Here is a 23,111-nt window from a genome sequence, read left to right on the forward strand (position 1 = left end):
CTTCATCCTATCACAGCTATTCCCTTTGTCCTAGCCATCTCTCCTACCACCTTCTCTGCAGCTTAAAATGACCTGTTTCTATCTCTCTTTCCAAGTTCTGACAAAGGGTCCCCGACCTGAAGTGCTAACTCTGTTTCACTTTCCACAGATGCTGCCTGACCTGCCAAATGTTTCCAACGGTTTCTCTCAGGAAACTGAGAGAAGGCACGACACAGTCTTTTTCTGATGTGCCACAAAGTTCAGTGTTGTGGCCTCAATGTTTCACAATTTATTTAAATAACTTGGATGAAGGCAAGTAAGTTGTGAAGAGGACACACAGGCTGCAAAGTGATACAGATGGATTAAATAAGTGGGCAAAGATCTGACAAATGGAGTAAAATATGGGAAAAAGTGAAATTGTCCATTTTGGCACGAACAATAAAACAGCAAATTATCTAAATGGTGATAGATTGCAGAGGTCTGACATGCAGAGGGATCTGGGTGCTCCAATGCATGATTCACAAAAGGCTAGTAGCAGGTACTAGCTTTGGGAAATTTAACAGAATATAGTTGTTTACTTCTAGAGGAACTGAATACAAAAACAGGAATGCTATGCTTCATTGTAGGTGCTGATGAAACCACATCCATAGTACTGCGTACACTGCAGGGCCTCTTTCGTTAAGGAAGGATGTTATCACATTAGATGCGGTTCAGAGTAAATGTGCTAGAATGATACCTGGGATTGGGTCGGTTGTCTTTTGAGGAAAGGTTGGTCAGGCTAAGCTTGTATCCAGTGGAGTATAGAAGAGTGAGAGGTATCTTGATTGAAACATATATGATTCTGAGGGGTCTTGATAGGGTGGATGTGGTAGGGTGGAACGTCTCCTCTTGTGGGCCAATCTAGGGACTACTATGTAAAATTTAAAACATGGGGCAATTTTTTTCTTGCAGATTGTGAGTCTTGTGGGTTTTGCCCTTAAGGCTACCTGAATCCAATCTTTCCTTTGACCTCTACAACAGAACTAGAACCCAAGTAAAGAGGAAAGGTATTAGTTTGTCTCCTTGACCAGTGAGACTGAAGAATTGTGAATGAAACTAAAGAGAAGATACACATATAAAATAGAAATAATATAAATGCATATTGCATCAGTCAAGAATAATAATGCTTTATGTTTGCAAATGTAACAGTAAATTGGTTACTTAGTTAACACAGAATACTCTCAACCATCTGACCACAGAGGGCGGGGGGGGGGGGGGAGGTGCATTAATATGCGGTAAGCATGAGAATTGCTCAATAAACACATTGCTGTGCACCACACACTAGTATTCTGTGTATAAACCTTTAAATAAATTGCTGAACTCTTTCATCTCCTTGTCAACTTTATCACCTTCACTATGAATTTCCACCCTGCCCTCAGATTTTCTTGGAACATTTTTGACACCTCTCCCCCTTTTCTGGATCTCTGTGTCTCCTTATCAGGAGACAAACTATCTATGGACACTTACTATAAACCCACTGAGTCCCACCCTGTTTCTTGTAAGGACGTTGTTCAGTTCTCTGTGTTTCTCCATCCCTGCTGCATTCATCTCGAGATGAGGCTTTCCATTCTAGGACATCTGAAATGTTCTCCGTTTTCAGGAAACATAGTTTCTTCTCGATAGTGATTAGTGGATCCCTCACTTCCATTTCCCAGACCTCTGCTCTCAACTCCCTTTCCCCAGGTAGAACATAGGCAGAGTTCCCCTGGTCCACACCAGCACATCATCCTCAACATTTCTGAAGGCTGCTCTGGGATCCCACCACCAGTCACATCTTCCCCCACCCACCGCGTTCTGCTTTGTGCAGGGCTCACTCTCTCCGTGACTCCCTGATTCGCTCATTCCTTCCCACCCATCCCTCTCTGACCCCTGGCACGTTCCCCTGCAACTCATAGGAGGTGTAGCACTCATACCTACACTTCCTCCCTCACCACCACCTTAACAGCCCTTCCAGGTGAGGCGGAGATACACATGCACCTCCACCAACCTTGTCTACTGCATTTGGTGCCCTCAATGTGGTCTCCTCTACATCGGCAAGACCAAGTGTAGACTGGGCAACCGTTTTGCAGAACATCTACGCTCTGTCTGCAATGGCCAACCCGAGCTCCCGGTGCATGTCATTTCAACTTCCCATTCCCACACCAACCTGTCCTTCCTCGGTCTTCTCCACCTCCAGGGTGAGGCCAAATGCAAGCTTGAAGAACACTTCAGATTACACCTGGGTAGTCCACAGCCCAATGGTATGAACATTAAATTTTGCAATTTCAGGTAACTTGCACCCACCATGTTCTTTTCTCTCTCCTTCTGATCCACCCTGGTTCTCTCAGCCCCTTTCATCAGCCAGTTTCATTGCTGTACATTCACTGATAGTTCCAGTACAACTCCGGATTCTTGCCTGGTGCCCTCAAAGTGATACGTGCACCCGAAGCTACAAGACCTTGGACCTGGCCCCGGGACAAACTATCAGGTTGTGCAACACGTGCAAGTTTGTTCAAATCCTTACCTGAGTGTTGGACAAGCTCCTGTAGAACATTTGGACTGCATAAAATAGTTTGGATTTTAGGCGATGTCTGTTATTTCCAGACTTTAGTGGGAGCATTAAGTGACCAGATGATGTATTTTGATGAAAGGGTTAAGGGATCACAACTTTTAGACATAATTTTAGATATAAACATATGCCAGTTCATTTTAATTTTCTCTCACACATGATATAAACATGTTTTTTTCTGAATCATAATTTGCTCATACAATTCAAACAAGACAAGTTAAGTAAATAAGAACTGACACAGAACATCCAAGACTTGAAGGGGCAGACAGCCAAGAGAGATGGGCACCATATGGTTTGCAGGCCGTAACTTGGATACTGCCTGTGATTAGTTTAATGACCTTTTCACATCCTTAACGTCACATATTGAAGCGGTATCTTCACGTCCCTGGATTAGATTCTGACTATGACACACACTATTGTCTACACAAGGTCAAACTTTATAATGATGGCTGAATTTCTCAGCTGTGTCACATCCTTGTAGTGGAGTCACACAGGCAAAGTGCAGCAGATGCACTGCAGAATAGCTGGTATTCACACTGAAGACTACACACAGAGTCAGAGCATCGGCTGAGATGATGCATTTACATAAGATCAAAAACAGTTCTCAAATTAAAAGCCCATTCCCACGGAGGATCCACACCTGTAATTTGCCCATACACAGATAATTATCCGAACCACACCATCAAGGCGTTGGAGTTGGTGGGGGCTACACACCACCCCAATGTGGCACCAAGTCAAGTGAATAGTAGTAGTACATAGGTAGTGGTTCTCACGAGCTGCTGGGACATCGACAGAAGATTATAAAACGCCATAAAAGGACAGGTCAGCCCCTGTATTGGTTAGTAGGTCCAAACATTACCCACTTCCGCAGTTCCAGAAATGTTTGTGTTAAATCCCCACTTGTTCACACTCAGTAAAACAAGCACCCCTGCTGCCCCCAGCGAAAGCCTGATGACATCGCAGCCGTTCCTTTTAAGCTGGAGATGTCCAGGGGAACTGCTGACAGCCCCATGGCCAGAATAGCCAACAGGTGTGTATATTTTTACTTGTCTATACTCTTTTTGAGAACTCCCTAACCAAGTTATCCCAGTAATATTAGACTTGTGGACTCCCTGTAACCTTTCCCACAGCTGTTTACAATTCCTGTTTGTTATTGTGTGTCTCTGAGACACATTCCACAAGATAAGATGGCTTCCAGGGTATGAGGTTACAGGTAGCGTCTGGCTACGAAATGATGGACAAGCTGGAGTTCTCCTGTCTGCCATTTTTATGTGCAACCCTTACTTTGTGTGGAATTAGTTGGTTTCTTCCTCATCTTCTTAGGCTTTGTGGCCTGGCAAAGGCTGGAGGAAGGGAAATAAAGGCTTTCATTTCCCTGTGTGGTCTAGCTAATCTGAATGATGTGCAAGCGAGTGGTTTGTGTAAAGACACTATAAAGACCACGATATCCCTTTTGGAATGTGGCCACCCAATAATTAGGCCTCTGCATAAAAACTATTGAGGGCTGTAAGAGTCAGGACTTCCACAGAGAAAGTGGGAAGAAATACAAAAACAGAAACATCACTGCTATATTTGTAGAAAAATTGTCAATGAGCTTTTATTTAAAAAAATCGAGGGGTTTTGCTATAACTAGCACAGTAAACCCTCCATTCTGAAAAAATACAGCCGGATCAGGGACATGGGAACAAATAAATAAGCACACATGTACAGACACAGGAGTTGGGTTATTCTAATGTATTAGCATGAGTCGAAGGGACAGATGCTCCATTGAGCAAGTTGTCACCCAGCCTGACCCTGCCTGTTGAGAACAAAGACTTCCAAGTGTTACTGCCTGATTTGACCAGAATCTTGGCCGGGCTTTGTGTCTGTTTACGAGTGATTGCATTTCCCTATTGTCCCTCAAACATAACCCCTACCACATTTTGCAAGAAAAACTAGGTTCCGAAGCAGATCAGCTCTAACTGGGTTGATGGAACAAGGTCACATTCTTGTCAAATTACATTTGGGGATTTTTTTTATTTGTAATATCCAGTTTTTGGCGAGCAACATTTTAATGGCATAGCTTCAAAAGTTACTCTGATCTGTTTTAACAAAAATACATTATGTTCTGAGCAAATGGAAGTCAGGGCCAGAGTCTGCTTGCTCAAATGCGATTTGTCTCCATTGTTGATATTTATAAAACTGTGAAACCAAACTCACCATGCAGCACCAAGATACATCATCTCAAAAAAAAAGATTGCAAAGAGCAACTGTGCATGAACAAAAAGATCCGTCATCTATATTCTTCCTTCCTCCTTGAATTTCTGCAGCAGGGGATCATCAGCCTTCAGGGCAAAGGTCAGGGTTCGTTTCTGGTAGTACTCTGGGTCAAACTGCAGGTTCTCTATGACACTGGAAAGCAGATGTGCACGTTCCACCATGGATCCTGGAGCATCATAGCCGACAGCAGTGAAATGAACATGAAGGTGGTAGTAGGAGGGCTGATAATGGAGGTAAATCCTCAGCTGACTTTTTGGAATATTATATCGTTTGAAGATGGCCATCTGTGAGAGAAAAAGTGGAATGATAGCTATAAAATACATCCTTGGAGATAATACTAGCACTGAGATATACATTCCGATTGGGCTGACACAACTTACAATGATAACATGTTAAGGTATTTGTGATGTGACAGATAATCACAATATTGTCCAGTCAACAAGGAACTGCATAGCCTCCACTTGCTGCTGACATGGCATGCAAAAGCTGGAAACTTTTGAAGTGGCAGAAAGTCATTCCTGGTACCAGTGATGCCAACACTCGTACTTCACTCACTTGTTCCATGACACAATGCTTTCAGTGCCATGATTCATATGGTGGAAAAAAGCAGCTGTAATGTCCCTAGTTTCTGGTTCAAGTTATTCACAATTTTTGAAAATTTTTAAAAAACTCAATATTGAATTTAATGATTTTTCTGTTTGTCTGTGATATAACTCAGTTTTCCTCTCTCTCCTGGACACTGCCTGGTCTGCTGGGCAGTTCTAATATTATCCTTCTGGTTTCAGTTCTCTGCAGGAGTTTTGACTTAAACTTTCACAACTTTAACATGTCCCTTTGTGTGTTCTCTCTCTCTCTAACTGCCCTCATTAATCTATCAACCTGACTGCTTCATAAACAGCATATGACCATAAACAGCAACTCCAGCCTCACCCGAGCACACAGATACCCTTTGTCCTAACAATCCTTCACCCACCCTCTCTGCAACTTAAAACAAGTATGTTTCCCCACTTTTCTGGTTCCGGTGAAGGATCCTCACCCTGAAACAGTAACTTTCTCTTTAGAGGGATATGGTGGCCAAACACAGGTAAATGGGACAAGCTCACGTAGGCAACTTGGTCAGCATGGATGAGTTGGGCCGAAGGGCCTATGGTTCTATAACGCTCCCTGATCTGCACTTTCTGCTTCTGCTTCAGATTTTCAGCATCTGCTGTTTTTTGCTTTTCATTTGGTGTTACTAGGACATCACTTTCTGGTGATCTGCATTATAGTTCAATGCAGATGAACATCACAGCTGTCTCAGCCTCCAAGTGTGGTATTACAAGGCTCATGAGCGAAGCTTGTTTACAAGCTTAGGCTGCAGTGGGTATAAATAAAGGCATACTTTGGCTGCTCTCCCAAGATTTGACTGCACTGAAGCCAAAGGAAAAAGTGTATAAATATCAGGAACTGAAGGAGAGAGAGGTGTGTGGGATTAATTTTGAATTGCTTTAGCCAAGAGCTGGCATAGACACAATGAGCCAGATGACTTTCTGTGCTGTAAATCTCAATGGTTTCATTCTATCCATGGACGTCATGCACCCAGCTGCATGTGAAAGCAAATTGGCTGATACGTGCTAAAGGCGGCAGCTGCAAGTGCCATGTAACTATCATCTCTTAATGGAATATAAAGGCAACTGTAGATTCAAGAAATAGCCACTCACCTGTCCCTCCTGCAGTATCGTCTGTAATAATGGCAGGTGTTCTGCTGTCAGATCCCGTAGTGACTTCACGTCACGGCAGTGGGAAATAGCAATCAGGTGCAAGTCATCAACCTGCAGCACACAACAGAGGCAGAGACTAAAATACTTGTCATAACACTTACTGTGCTCTAGTATAAAGCATTTTCTTAAACATTTCATCTTTCAAGAACAAGTGAAAGGAATTCTTGATCTTCTCTGACACAGAGCTCATGGATTCCTCTGCCCAACCACTTCCCTTCCTCACATTCTCTTCTGCCACAGCACTGAACTCGTATCGTTCTGTTGTTCTCCTCAAGTCTCTGCAAATATCCTCTGAGCTTGTCTTGCTCATGACTCGATCCATTTCTGTGCTGACCTTTCAATTTCCCTTATTGATTCTTTTGTTACCTGATATTGTTATCAATACTTCGCAGGTAGTGTGGCCCCCCCCCACCCCTTTCAAATCCACCATCAGCACCCTCTTCAAAAAAAAAATTGACCTCTCTTGCCTTGCAAGTTATGGTCCACCTCCACCCTCTCGCTCTACTCCAAATCACTTCAATGTGCTGCAACTAAATACACGCTCATCTCTTCCTCAACTCCACAACACAGCAGTCAGCAATCCTCAAAGACACAAATGATTAATGGAGGTCTTTGTGTTTTTGAGCTGGATAGATGAAGAGATGATTGGGATGATCCCTAATGGTAGCACGTTAGAATTGGAGGGCTGGAGGATGCGTTTCCAGACTGAGAAAATTATAGTTGAGAAATAGGTGGGGAGCCAGAGATCCGTGAGGGAATCCAGGTGGGGAGCTAGAGATCCTGGAGGGAATCCAGGTGGGCAGCTAGAGATCCGTAAGGGAATCCAGGTGGGGAGCTAGAGATCCGTGAGGGAATCCAGGTGGGCAGCTAGAGATCTTTGAGGGAATCCCATCAGAATGGAAAGAGACATTTTTAGGAAGTGATTCACTGGCCATGCCTGGGTAGTAGGAATGTCAGACATTGCTGGGTTGACCACAAAGGACATGCATTGGAGGAGACTGGGGTAATAAACCATGTCAAAGGCTACAAACAGGCCAAGGAGGAAGGTGGCGAGTATGCTCAAATGGAGCATAAAATCCAACATGGATTGTTGGGCCACAAGCTCATTTTCTGTGCTGTATATTCTATGTAATTGTACATAAAATAGATGGAAAGGAATAGATTACCATAATCCCAGTCACATTTGGATCTGTTTTTACCTTAAAATCCCCCTCCCTGTCCAAGCTTTTCATTACCTGCCCTGATAGCTCCCTTTTTGTTGTGCAAGGCTCTGGTGAAGCTCATTGGAAATTTTTTACTACATGAAAGGAAATATAAAATTACAAACTGTTGTTAAAGCTACTGTCCCGTCGTTATTCGTCCTGAGATGTCAGCATTCTGACTTAAAACCACCGCTGTCTCAGCACCAGAAGATCCTTGTGAGTAAATGTCACACTATTCTGTAACAGCATTATCACTAATCAGGTGCTAGCTTGGCTCAATCGGAATCATTTCTGGCCTGATTCAAAACAGTTCCTGTCGGAACTTTTTGAACACACATCACTGCAGTGCTCAGAAAATGCTGCCCCGTTTGATACACAGATACCTTTTGGATGGGCTGTTAAACTCGTGCAGCTCTCTGTCTGCTTCAGTTTAGTGGGGCATTGAAGATCTAACGACATTGTTCGAAGAAGAGCAATGAGTTGTCCAGGCTAATCTACTTCCTTCAACAAATGCTTCTAATATACTGATCATTCACCTCAATGCCATTTGCAGAAGATGGTCTTTTAAAAAATGGTTGGTAGCTTTGCCCATACATAAAGAGGATCGGCCCAACTCATTGCTTATGAATTTCTTGGAGCATTCGTGTGGAATGTAATAAATTTGGCATATCCCCTGCCAGGTTTACCAGCTCCCCATGTTCTCCTACATGCATTTATTTTACCTTCCTTCACACAGAATCCCATGATATAACTCTCCCCAGAGAGTATCCCACCATTTCACACCTCCCCCTCACATAGAAACCCTCCTCCACAACAATGGGACCCACTCTGCCCTCTCAATGTCCCAGCCTGTCCGCCAACACATAGAATTCCATGATAGCACCCCTCCCACAGACTCCCACTGTAATAAAACCTCCCCACAGTAGCTCACCATGTCTTGCCCATTTCCCACTGTATTACGCTACACCCATTGTCTCCCACAGCAACACAGCTTCCCACACAGTATCTCAACTCCTCATATAGCATCCCACCCAATAACCTCCTTCCCCACACAACATTCCGTCTTATTATCCCTCATAACACAATATAACCTCAATATCCCTCTCCCCACACAATATCCCATTGTATCACCCTTCACACACAGCATTCAACTGCTTTGTCCTTCTCTCCCCAAACATAGTATCCCATTCCCTCTTCTATACCCTTTCATATATTTCAATGCTTTCACAAAAAACTGTTTCCAAAGCAAGCTTGAGCTTACGTAAGCTTACTCCTATAGAAATACCGGCTGGTGGACTGCAGGTTGTACATATGGAGGGAATCCTGGAACAAATTCAAATGGCTAATTTGCTATTTCTAAAGAAATTAATGTGATATTCTTTAGTATAAAGTATTTCAAAGTGGCATATTTATCACTCTCTGTCCTATATGTATCTAAAACTATTAATGACAATGATGACCTTGAATACATGATTGTCACAGTTATGTCTATAAACTAATGGGAATATAGTGGAGATTATGGAAAAGGATTGCAACAATTTCAAGTTGAAAATAGTCAGTTGGATAAGGGCCAATTTTAATGGGATGAGAACAGACCTGGCCTGTCTAAACTGGAATCAAAGCTTGGCAAGCAAAACTGTAATTGAGTAATGGAAGGACTTTAAGGTGAAGATGTCTCAGCACTGGTCTAGGAACCATGAGGTAGGAGGGTAGGGAAATTAAATTCAAAGATCTGTGGATGACCAAAAATATAAGGAGTAAAATGTAGCTGACAGCTTGTTAGCAGGAGTATGAGCAAGAAAGTGCTGGAAACACTCAGCAGGTCAGGCAGTATTTGTGGTAAGAGAAACAGTTAATGTTTCAGGTTGAAGACCCTTTGCCAGAGAAATCCAGGGGTACATGTACATGTTTTGTAGAAAGTGGGAGGGCAAGTTGAGAATGGTCAAAAATTCATACAGGATTATGGTCAATGTATATAGAATTATACTGTATAAGAACAAGGAGGTCATGAAGAACCTTTATGAGACACTGATTCAGCCACAACTGGTCCACCGTGTCCAATTCTGAGCACTACCTTCTATAAAAGGCTTTAAAAAGACAGCAGAGAGATTTACTAAAATGATTCCAGGATGAAAGGCTTTAGCTATGTGATAGACTGGAGATGATGGGGCTGTTTTCCTTGTGAGGTTATCTGATAGAAGTATATACAATCATGAGGGATACAGACACATGGCAAGTTAAGGTCTGGATTGCACTGCTAGGGTTGATAGTGCAGCAGATTCAATTGTTGTGTTCAGAAGGGAACCTGGTAAGTATTTGAAAGGAAAGTATTTGCAGGTCCGTGAGGAGAGGGACCATAGATTGTACATAGAGCTGGTATGGACCCAATGGGCTGAATGGTCTCCTTCTGTGTTGTTACCACTTTGTGATAACCAACTCTTCAATGCAACTAGTTAATACATATCGAACTACAATCTCAGGCAGATGGAAATGGAACTTTCTGTGTTACCTGACCCAGTTGCATTACTCTATATGTGGCAACGAGTACTGTTTTCCCAAGTCACATTATGGAATCACAATCAGCTCACAATGCATCTCACAAGGACTACTTTACTGTGGGCTTGGCCAAGGTCCATACCACATGCATCTCATGTATAGGGTAGGACAGGGCTCATTCAAAATAAAACTATACAAAATTGATGGATACCTACCAACAGCACTTCCAAGAAAATATCCTTGTATAAAAAGACCTTTAGTTTAAAAGGTATATTCTCTCATGAACAATTTTTTGTATAAAAGGTAAATGCAAACTCTGCAACCTACCACCCTCAGCGTTACCAAGTGCCAATCCTTCCATTACCTCCATACTACCCAGTACAATTCCCCTCTATTTACCTTCTCTATTAGTGCCAACCTTCTAATGCTGAGCAACTTACTGACAGTTCCTCTGAAACTCTTGGGTTTTCTCTCTTTCATTCCTCTGCTACCTTCACCTTGTTCCACCCCCCTGCTCCCAGGCTCCTCCAACATGTTTGCTGAGCAACTGCTCATTCTCAGTGACTTTTACCTTCATTTCAATCCCATCTTCTTCTGAACATCTGCTTTCACATAAACTGTCGAAACCATACCCACAGCTACCTAGTGCGATGTTTCCAATTCATGTGAACTTTCTCCTTCCGCTGTCTCTATCATTGTGCTAACTTGACACATATACCACCAACATCCAGATTTTTCTTTACTCTTTAACCTCCACTTCCTTCTGTAATCGTGCGTGGAAAAAGCCCTCACCACATCACTTCCAACAGAACTTTTTAAAATACGACAGCCTAGGTTTTGGTTGTCCATTCACTGTGTCACTTCTGCAGTCAACAAGCTACTTGGTCATTCCTCAAGCATAACTTTTTCTCCAACAAAATCTTTAACATCTCTTCTATTTCCTGCACCTCTGCTATCATCCCTTTTCCTTCTGGACTGAACAAGGACAGACTTCCCCAGGTCCTCACCTTCCACCCCATCAGCTCAGCATTCAATGGACCATCCTTCTCAATTTCTGCCAGCTCCAATGAGATTCCACTACCAGACACATATTCCCTTCCCCTCTCAGGACTTGAATCTCCTTCAGATTCCCTGGTGCACATTTCCGTCCCCACCAACCACTCCCCAAACTGACGCTTCCCAACACAACCATAGGAGATGCAATACCTGTCTTTTTCCCTCTTCCCTTCCCACCACCACACACCCAGTCTTTCCAGGTAAAGCAGTAATTCACTTGCAATTATTCCATTCTGGTGTCCTGCATTTGATGTGCACAATGTGGTCTCCTCTACACTGAAGAAGCCAAAAGCAGATTGGGTGATCACTTTGCGAAGCACTTGCATTCCGTTTGCAGGAGTGACCCTGAGCTTCCAGTTGCTGCCACTTTAATTATCCTTCCCACTCTGGCCTTTCTGTTTGTGAACTCTTTCTCCGTCACAATGAGGTCCAATGCAAACCTGAGGAACAATACTTCATTTTCTGTTTGGGCATGTTGCAGTCTTCTGAACTCGTTATTGAATTCTACAACTTCAGGTAACCAGTTTTCTCTGCCTGTATTGGAACTGGCTATTTCTGCTGTAAGTCATCCCTCGTGATACTGACTCAGTTTTTCTCTCTGCATTAGTACTGCTATTAGTAACACATTATCTCGTCTACGTTGTCACCCTCCAACCACCCCTATCAAGCCATTTGACTGGAAGCCCCTACAACTCATCCCCATGGCAATCCTGGCCTCACCCAATCACAAATAATCCTCTGTCCTCACCATCTCTCCCGCCACCATCTCTGCAACTTAAAACTATTTATATCTCTCTTTCCCAGTTCTGACTAAGGCTCTTTGACCCGAAAAATGAACTCCGTTTCTCTTTCCACAGATTCTTTCTGACATTCTGCGTCTCCAGCATTTTCTGTTTTTATTTCAAATTTCCAGCATCTGCAGCTTTTGATTTCAAACCTTTAACCTCCTCTTGTTGATTCTCTTGGTCCAGCTCCCTTGTCCTTAAGTCAAAAACTTGAACTTATCCAACACACATCTGGTTTAATTGTCCATTACCAAATGAGTTAGGCTAGATTTCCCAGTTGGTTCAATGCCCTTGTTGTATCTTTGCAAAGAATCTTGGGAAATGTTACTATACAAATCCAGTACAAGCAATTTGGTTCGGTTTCTTCAATTTGGTCTCAATGCTTCTGGAGATCAGCTCTGACAAAAGGGAATTAACCCAAAATGTTGTTTCTCTCTCCACATATTCTCAGCATTCACTGTGTTTCATTTCTATCTAAACAAGTGAGATTTTATTATGGACAAATTATTATTTTCTTAATTATGGGAGATAGTGTAACTGGAAGACTCTTAGTCATTTCAGAGACCAGTTAAGAGTCAACTCCAATGGTGGGTGCAGAGTAGCACACAATCTAGATTGGCTAAGAAGGACATGAACGAACCAGACTGGTTTTACAGGAGATCAGTGCTTTCATAGTCATTATAACTGACAGCAGCTTTTTATTCCAGATACCACGCTGAATTCAAAAATCACGAGTCTGGAGAAAATAGTAGCCTCCTTCCACCTCTTCCCCCTGCTAGTTACCTTCATTAGTGGGCTTACCCCAGGTTCAAATCCTCATTCTGTGGTCTCAGGATCTCTTTTCGACTCCTCCCTTGGTCCCAGGCAGAACATATTCCAATGGGGGAAAGTACAACAACTGAAGCAATTGTTAGCTCCAGGCTGCAACACCAATCTGTTGCATTCGTGTGCATGCAGTAAAATTTCTAGGCTTATGTGTTTCATCAGTTGCCATACCATTAACATCCACAAAACAAAGGCTCTGCTACCAGATTACAACATTAGCTCATTAAACCATTCAAACCCATGGTTTACCTGTCTCACCTGCTCAAGAGTAGTATAGGATGGAGAATAAATGTGACTTTGCCAGATCACCCACATCCCAAAACTAAAAGAATGGCACCCCATTCATAATGTTACCTGCTTCTGATTCCACTTGAAGTCTGGAATAAGGATGAAACCATTCTTTGGATCTGGATGTTCATGAATTATTCGCTCCGCCTCTGCCTTCTTTTCCAGAATGTTGTATACCCACTGAAAGAAAATACAGGAATTAGTTTAGGAGAGCTGACCAGAAGATTAAAAGAAGTCATTCTATATCTGCATATTTTCAGGCACACACAATGCCAACTGATTTAAGAGACAGCTGGATGCTACAAATGAATAAGTGTGAGGGAACTGAGGGCTACTTCTGAATTGGGGAAGTGAATAAGCCTTTGTTATTCTCATCTGGTTTCTGAATTCTGACAGCAAATCAAACAAATGGAAGATTAGTTATGTGGGAGGGCTGGTCTTTAAAATGTTTCTCATTGAATTGGCACCAATGTAATTAACCCACCATAAAAGGAAAAAAATGCTCAGCTTTTATTTTATCTAGCACAATATGTGTCCACGAGCTTACTTCTCTCTGGCTTTTAGAGATGCACATTTAAAGCATGCAGTATATAATTACATTTCACATATCTAAGCAAGCCTACTGTCAAAACCAGGTAACGATAAAGGGCAGATTTTCTTGTGGCTGCACTAGAAGCTCTTGGATTGCCTGGAATACAAATTTCGTAGTTCTTTGAAGGTGGAACTAGCAGGAAGGATAAAGGGGAACCTGTTAGAGTCATGGAGTCATACAGCATGGAAAGAGGCCCTTCGGCCCAACCCGCGATGCTGACCAAGATGCCCATCTAAACTAATCCCATTTGCCCGTGTTTGGCCAATATCCCTTTACACCCTTCCCATTCATGTACCTGTCCAAGTGTCTCTTAACTGTTGTACTTGCCTCAACTACTTCTCCTGGTAGCTCATTCCATATACACATCACCTGCTGCATGAAGAAGTTGCTCCTCAGATCCCTTTCAGATCCTTCTCCTCTCACCTTAAACCTATGCCCTCTAGTTTTTGATTTCCTTTCCCTGTGGGAAAAAAAGTGCATTCACCTTATCTATGCCCCTCATGATTCTAAACATCTCTATAAGGTCACTTCTCAGTGTTCTACGTTCCAGTGAATGAAGTCCTAGCCTGCTCAACCTTTTCCTCTAACTCAGTCCCTCGAGTCCTGGCAATATTCTCATAAATTTTCTTTGTACTCTTTCCAGCTTAATCATGTCTTTCCTATAACACAGAAACCAAAACTGTAAACAATACTCCAGATGCAATGTCACCAATGTCTTGTGGAACTGCAACATAACGTCCCTACTCATAATCAGTGCCCTGACTGATGAAGGCTAGCATTCCAAATGCCTTCTTCACCACACTGTCTACCTGTGACGCACTCTCAGGGAACTATGTACTTGTAACTCCCAGGTCCTGCTGTTTTACAACACTTCCCAGGGCCGTACTGTTCACTGTAAAAGTCCTATCCTGTTGATGTAGTGTGTTTGGATTTCCAAGAGGCTTTTGTTGAAATGCCATAAAAAAGTACTGGAGTGGTGCTGTGCTCACTGCCAGTTTTGTAGTGTTTCGCTCTATTTATAACTTCTCTGATAATGAAGCAGACCATGTGAATGTATAACAGATCTGGACAACATCCAGGCTTTGAGGACAAATAATGGGGCCAATAACAACGATCAGAGCTAACAAGTAAAGACCCATCCAAATTACTCCAACATTTAGCAGCTCCTTTATCAACAGGGAGCAAGTGGAGCTGCCTCCTCACGGCTCTGGTGAACTGCGTTCAATCCTGTTCTCTGGTGTGGTCTGTATGGAACTTGCATATTCTCCCTGTGACATGTGGGTTGCTCTATATGCTCCAGGTTCCTCCCTCACTCCAAAGATGTGTGGGTTGGTTGGTTAATTGGTCATTGTAATTTACCCCTAGTTAGTGGGTGAATGGTAGCATCTTGGGGGAGATGATGGGAATATGGGAAGAATAAAAACAGGATTCGTGTAAATGGATTGATAGTCAGCAGTGACTTGGTGGGCCGAAGTACCTATTTCCATGCTCTATGACTCTGTAATTTATGCCCAGCATCAATGTTCTTGGGGATAACTGGTAACCTGAAGCTTCTCACATTCACACTTGTGGTTATAAAAATAAGGCACACCAGAAATCTCCCTCTGCATTCTGTAAGAGAGTTATTGGCATGCTGGGATGTCTGCATCAGTGCAGTTGTTATAAAACACTTAGGAACTTCAAGAACATCCAGAAGACAGTCTTTGCTTGAGCACCAACAGCTACTCTTTCATATCCAGGATAACTGGCCTGTTGAATACAGCACCTGCAGCTTGCACTGCAAGCAAGCAAATGAGCTCCTTTAACAGAATTCCCCAAGATCAGGGACTTCTGTCATCAAGATGGTTTTGCTTCACTGGCCCATCAGTCCCACCTTAGAGACTTTACCAACCTAGACATAACATCACTGTTCCTGCATCATAATTATGTGAAAAAACCTGGATGCTTTACCTATGTCAACTACAGCCCAACAATAAATATTTCTTTAAAGATTAAACATCCTGCCAATATTCACTTGGTGAGCTTACATGTAAAGAATGTATGCCTGTGAAAGATCCTGGAGAATTCCTATTGCTTTTAGTACTGTATTCCAATATGAATCTAAAACTTCAGAATAATAGGGAAGAAAATATGATCAGAGGAAGGAAAATGTGAATTAATACCTTGTGGAGAACATATTGAAAACCTTTTGATGTGTGATGGACTACCACTCTAGTCATTCAAAATAACCATTCCAGAGAAGACTCTATTTCAGTCTGGGACTGCTGCCCAATTAAACTACACCGCAGCTTGGCTCCAAGTCTTTGTTATTTCTGCTGCAACACAGCTTCATCAAAAATAATTTCAATAAATAAATGCAACCTACACACAGCTTTCAACCTGGTAAAACGTTGGATGCAACACAGAAAGACGCTAGAAAATGCTGCAGAACAAAGTAGCAGGAGGATTGAGATTTTGGTTGACAGAGATTAGGGCCTGGGAAAAGTTGGACAAGGCTTTCTCTAAAAAAATCAAGGTTTAATTTGAAATAAAGGTATCTTGTACAGTGCACAATGTGGTTGCTGGAAGCATAGACTAGAAAAAACTTTGTGGTCTTGCTTAGCACAGAGCAAGGACCGAGGATATGGGCAATCACACTCACCCATACTCATTGGCTCAGAGGGTCAGTAATGTCTTGAATTTAAAATTCTCACGCTTGGGATTCAAATATAATCAATACGATCTCATCCAGTACATACGACTTTTCATTCCTCCAACTCTGATCTCAGATCTTCTCCATCCAACACTGGAGACCCTACAAAGGTTCTCACATCCCTGGGATACTAGACTGCAGCTAGAAGCACCATTTATTGAACCGGGGTGGTAGATAAGTCCTTGTGGGTATGATAAATAGGGATGTGGAAGGTTTTTTATACTAGCAGGCTACCAGCTAAGCAAAAATTTGGGAAGCCGAGTTAAGAAGTATGAAGGATAATAAATCTACAGAAGGAGTGAAGAGGAGATTCACTAGGATGCTGTCTGGTTTGTAGGACTTTAGTAAGGGCAGAGATTATATGGGCTGGGTTTGTTCTTCCTAAAGGAGGCCAAGGGGTGACCTGATAGAAGTATGTAAGATTATGAGAGGCATAGACAGGGTGATAGTCAGAATCTTTTTCCCCAGTAGGAGTCAAAGTCAAAATCGAGTTTATTGTGACATTCACAAGTCCACATATGCACAGGTGCAATGAAAAACTTACTTGCAGCAGCATCACAGACACAGAGCATCATATAAGCAGCGTTCACAAGAAAAACATAAATTATACGAAATTTTTCTTACAATAAAGAACACAATTATAACGAGAAAAAAAACAAAGTCTATTGTAGTGCAAAGTGGTCAAAGTGTTGCTAAACTGCAGTGATTAGGGTTGTGCCAGTTGATTCAAGAACCGAATGGTTGAAGGGAAGTAGCTGTTCTTGAATCTGGTGGTGTGGGACTTCAGGCTTCTGTTCCAAAAACAAGAGGGCATAGGGTTAAGGTGAGAGGAAGGAGTTTTAAAGGGGATCTCAGGAATGTTTTTTTTTGGTTGACATCTAACACTGCTGCCAGAGAGGTGGTGGAATCAGATACAATTACTACGTTTAAGAGGCATTTAGACAGACACTTACACATGTGAGGCATAGAAGGGTATGGTCCTAGTGCAGGCAAGTGGGATTAGTGTAGATGGGCAAAAAGACCAGTATGGACATGGTGGGCCAAAGGGCCTGTTTCTGTGTTATATGACTCTAACTCCACGTCTGCAAAGAATGCAAAATCAAAACAAACAAGACAGATGAGCTGGATACAATAAGAAATTTGGGGTAAAAGGACTTCACCACCCGAGTTTTTTTTGCCGAGGAATTCCTCTGGCATGGCTAAAAATGCTTTTTTATAATGTTACTGCTATGTTTCTGCCAAAACCACGGCAGGCAATTGAAACTGAGCTGATGAGTGAGAAATACACCTGCAAAGATATCTGTGCCTTTACAGAACAAAATAGTGATTTGAGGAGAGATGATCTGCATGCTTTAATAGGGTCTTGAAAATGATAGAGGTTTTCCACTTGATTTAGAAAATAGTAAAAGCAACATAGTTAGTGCTTGAAAAATGCTATTGGCTATTAAACAATCCAATGGATGAACATGTTCCATGATTGGAAGCCTAAAAGCAGATGAGTGACGGAACTCTGTAGAAGTTAACCACAACAACCTCAATGTAAATCTGCCTTTAGGTTGGGGGAAAAAAAAATCCTAAAATGGCTCACAAAGACATAATCAAAAATTTATGGACACTAATCTAAATATCAGAAAGAATGACACTGGAGATCTCGGTATTAAGGAAGGTCTTAAAAGGAGCTGCATCATGGAGTGCTTTATGGAGTCAAGGTAGGGAAAGCATGGATGATGAAGCACATGAAGCTTGCAGGCGAGCAGATGTGGTGTGATGTGATGGAGCACTAGCAGTCAGGGAAATGGAGACAGTTACAGATACAGAGAGGCACAAGGTTATAAAGATTTTTAAACAGCAATATGAGAATTTTAACCTGAAGGCATTGGTGGAAGCAAAACAAGAACCTTTGATTGCCAAATGTCTTTTGGAACTTGCATGTTTGTTCACTGACAAAAAAAGTCACAGATGACAAAAACAACATATGATCAAGACTTGATGACCAAGACTTGATTTGGGTTGGCGTATGGGCATCAGTGATTTGGATGATCTGAAGTTAATGGCAAATAGAAACATGGGAAGTCAGACAGGGAGGGCATGGAGAATGGTTGGAAGAAAAATATTACAGGTACTGGAGGTCTGCAGTAAGAAAAGAAATGAGTATGGTGATACACAATCAACTTTCCATGGGCTCAGCCTTCCTATCAATATAATCACTTCCAGCCCCATGACTTTGAGATACTGTGCTCATCCAGTTTGGCCTCTTTATGGTTCTCAATTATAATCATTCCAGCATTGGCAGCTGGGCCATGAGCTGCCAAGGCCCTAAACTCTGGAACCATCACTACACTAACAACTTGATCTGCCCTAAAATCTCCCTATACTGGTTTGGTTTCAAACTTTGTTTGATAATGCTCCTGTAAAGTACTTTGACATGTTTTCCTGTACTAAAAGTATTAGATAAATAGAAACTGTGGTTGTTGGTGTAATGTCATGGGATATCTAAGGAGATGGTGCTGGAGAGGGATGTGAACAAAAAAATTGCTCTGAAGAATCGGGAATTGTGTTCAGAGGTTGGTGAGATGGTAGGGTGTATTCATTATATGTTTCACTCTGAGAAAAATAGACTTTCAATTACATGGCACTGAAAATACACATTTCTAGGCAAAAAAGGGAAGATTTTAAGTGCAAAAATGACTGGTTGGAGTCTATTGGAGGTTTAAAAACCTACTGGGAATCAACCAACCAACCTCGTATTTGCCAACTTCCAGTTTTAACAGAAGTGGCCAAGAGATGTTAACTAATCTGGTTACAGGAAAATGGGCTGTTTGTTGAAACCTTTTAAAGAGAGTGAGTGCCTTCAGTTTAATAACAACTCCCTTTTTAACAACATTCAGTCAGAGTTCCCTGGCCTGTAGAGACCCAGAAGCTAAAAAAAGGCGAGAAGAATTTAATCCATAATCTTAATGCCTTGATGGACTGCATGCAGGGCAGGAGTTTCTGTTTGGTCCACAAGTTTAGCTGCACCCCCTGGTCAACCCCAAAATTACCATTTGCTCTCTATCCTCCTCCCACCCATTTAAGTGCTGACACTCTCAACCTGACCATCACCTGCTACCATTTCCTCCACCCCTTCCAGTTTCTCAAACCCTGATCAGTAATTCCTTGCCATAATTCTCTCAACCAGCCCCCAGTTCTCTGATAACAGCGGCACAGGTAGTAGAGCTGCTGCTTTGCAGCATCTGAAACCTGGGTTCAATGCTGACCTTGGGTGCTGTCTGTGTGGAGTTTGCAAAATCTCCTTGTCACCTCATGGGTTTCCTTTGGGAGTTCTAGTTTCCTCCCACATCCAAAGATGTGTGGGATGGTAGGTTAATCGCCATTGTAAATTGCCCCCAGTGTGTTGGTGAGTTGTAGAATCTGTGGGCAGTTAATGAGAATGTGGGCAGGATAAAAAATGGGATTAAAGTAGGATTAGTTAAAATGGGTGGTTGATAGTCGGCACAGACTAGGAGGGCTGAAGTGCCTGCTTCCGAGCCAAATCTCTCTAGGTCTCTACAACTCTAACTCCCCTGTGCCTTGTACTGCAGCTTTTCCCACACGATAGCAGTCTGTGAATCAGGCTGGTTTTTGGACTGGAAATCTACAGGAAAAAAATTGAAATATGCCCTGCAATTGAAAAAAACTGTGGGAGTTTCAGAACACCTAATCTTTACTTTAATCCCCAAACTGAATGCGCTCCAAAGACAGGACCAGGGCCAAGGTCTATTCTTTTTTGGTGACAAAGAAATCCATGAGTTTCCCCCACTTATTATGACAAGTGAAGGTAGGGAGGCATGGAAAATGGAGTTCAAAGAGCTGTTTAGTAAAGCGGTTTAGCTGAGGATACAGAAGCTGTTGAAATATAAAACTGCTGAAATATAAAACTGCTGCACTGCAGACATGTGCTCAAGTGAGAGCAGAAGTATGAAACATGAGAATGGAGCTTAACAGAGAAATATTTAAAATGCAAGGAAGCACAAAGACTCCACTTCTTCACATTTCATATTATTGTGCAAGAAGAATTTTTCCTAACCAGGAGCAAAATATATTTTCTTGAAATTCAAGATTGATAAGCTTCAGAAATCCAATGTATTTAATTTCATGGCTGAGAGCAAGTGGGGCTCAGGAGCTTCTGAATCACCAACATTTTCTGGAGTATCTGGTCCATCTTCCCTTCCAATTGCATTTGTTCAACTGTGAATGAGGTTGGAGACACAAGACACTGCAGATGCTGGAATCTGGAGCAAAAGAACTGCTGGAGGAACTCTGCAGGTCCAGCAGCATCTATGGAGGCAAAGGGATGGTCACAGTTTCGGGCTGAGACCTTGCATCAGGACTAAGAGTGCAGAGGAGAGAAAGCCATATAAATAGGTGAGAGGGAGGGGGTCAGGCAGGGGCTGGTAGATGATAGGTGGAACCAGGTGAGGTGGGGGTGGGGGAGTTTTGAGACAGAGGCTGGTAGGTGGAGACAGATAATGAAAAAAAAGACTGGGGGGTGGGGGAAGAGGAGGGGGAAGGTAGAGATTGAAGCTGGAAGGTGATAAGTGGAATCAGATAAGGGAGGGATAATGGGCAGATGGAACCATATGGGGGAGAGGAAAGGGGAGGAAGGTCAAGGGATAAGAAACCCAGGTGGATAGGTATGTGGGTGATGGCCAGATAGAACCAGGTGGGGGAGGGAAATGAAGCTCGGCAATGGGAGGGGTTAAACTGAAAATGTGAATGAAGGGAAGGAGACCCAGGGTGGACCCGATGGGAGTGGGAAAGGAACACACGGGGTGTGGGTTCCCTGAAGTTGGGAAAATTCCATGTTCATACAATTGGGTGTAGGTTACTGGGGTGGAACTTGAGGTGCCGCTCCTTGATTTTCCCTCTGGCCTCACTGTGGCAGTGGAGAAGGCCGAGGTTCTCTCACACTGAGGCCATCAGGCATGCGCAAGGAAGTGCAAAATGCATCTACAGCATAAATTAATTTAGCACAAGAGAGCCTGGACAATAGTGCAGGCTACAAACACCTAAGCTGGCCTAACAGGAGGGCTACAACTAGTTTTGGTGTTATTTAAAAGAAATCCAACATTACTTCCAACCCCTTTAAGGATTTTTCTTGGGTGTTCATTCAATCTGCCGGTGCCAATCTCACACAATGTCCATGGGGACACGCTTGTGTGTTTTCCACACCATGGCATGATTTATTTGTCTGTTCACCAACCCACCCAACACTCCTCACCACTATCCCAAATGCATGTCAATTACCTACCCCAAATTGGTATTGGTTTAATATTGTCACTTGTACCAAGGTACAGTGAAAAAACTTGTCTTGCATACTGATCGTACAGGTCATTTCATTACACAGTGCAGTTACGTCGAGTTAGTACAGAGTGCATTGATGTAGTACAGGTAAAAAAAATGACAGTACAGAGTAAAGTGTTACAGCTACAAAGAAAGTGCAGTGCAATAAGGTGCAAGGTCACACAAGGTAGATCGTGAAGTCATATTGAAACATGATAAATGATTTCCCTGTTGCAACAGCTAAGAAATAGCTGGGTGTAACTAGAGAGCTGGAAGAAACATCCTTCTTTGTTGGGAATATTTGTTTTTCCCCAGGAGTTACTGGAACCACATGAAACAGCAATGTGCAATGCAGCTCCCATTGGGAGCAGTTAAACAGGCAGCTTTACAAAACAATCATGGTATAACTTCAGCCAAGCGAGACAATGGGGAGGGTTAACTTGCCCCATTAGCAAGATCCTGTGGCCTTGTTTGAGTTTGTCACGAAACCGTCTCGGTTTTACATCCATGGAGCCATTGGCTCTCTAGAAGATCAGAATTTTAATCTGTTTCATTCTCCATTAACAATGGATTTTTCTGTACCAATGACTGATGAGACTCTTGAAAACGATGGGAAGGTTTAGCAAAAGGTGTGAAATCCTTTGTTATGCCAAGACCAAGTGAGATGCAAAGCCCTCCTCGACGACATAGATGTGCCCTGCAGGAGAGTCCTTCGGAGCTTCTCCACGGGTTGATTCGCAGCCCCTTCATGTCTTGCTGAAGTATCCCGGGGCTCCCCTTTGGCGACAGACTGAGTGGCAGACAACTCAACGTTGCTAAGTGTTACTGTGAGTTGTACGCAATTTGAGCTCGAATTTACCAGGGAAGTGTTAAGTGAAAGAGTTTAGGTTTTTTGGTCTTGTTCTTTTAGTTTAGATTAGATTTGTAGCTGTGTTTTAGACATCAAATTAGAGCTGTAGTTTCCTTTGTTTTTAGCTGTGTAGAATTAGGAGAGGTTGGACTAACTTGGATTGTTTTCTCTGAAGAAAACAATCTGCTAGAGGTATATAAAATTATGAGAGGCATATTCAGGGTAGATAGTCAGAGTCTTTTTTCCAGGGTGGAGATGTCACATACTAGAGTGCATAGCTTTAAGGTGAGAGAGGAAAAGTTTAAAGGAGATTTATGAGGTAAGTTTTTTGTACAGAGAGTGGTAGGTGCCTGGACGCGCTGCCAGAGTGGTGGAAGCAGATACAATAGCAACATTTAAAAGGCATGTAGTCAGGGAG

The 23,111-nt window shown here is 42.6% G+C and overlaps 1 protein-coding gene across 1 annotated transcript in view; it reads right to left on the reverse strand.

Annotated features, from left to right (window-relative positions):
* Positions 1-4,137: 4,137 nt before the first annotated feature.
* Positions 4,138-23,111, reverse strand: part of dcps (decapping enzyme, scavenger) — a 66,079-nt gene continuing 47,105 nt past the window's right edge. Inside the window, 3 exon segments of the mRNA XM_052039838.1 lie at positions 4,138-5,109; positions 6,526-6,636; positions 13,304-13,417. Of these exon segments, the coding sequence (XP_051895798.1) occupies positions 4,843-5,109; positions 6,526-6,636; positions 13,304-13,417 (492 nt within the window). The 3' untranslated portion in view covers positions 4,138-4,842.

This window comes from Pristis pectinata, chromosome 27 (genome assembly GCF_009764475.1).
Source record: "Pristis pectinata isolate sPriPec2 chromosome 27, sPriPec2.1.pri, whole genome shotgun sequence".
NCBI classification, from domain to species: domain Eukaryota; kingdom Metazoa; phylum Chordata; class Chondrichthyes; order Rhinopristiformes; family Pristidae; genus Pristis; species Pristis pectinata.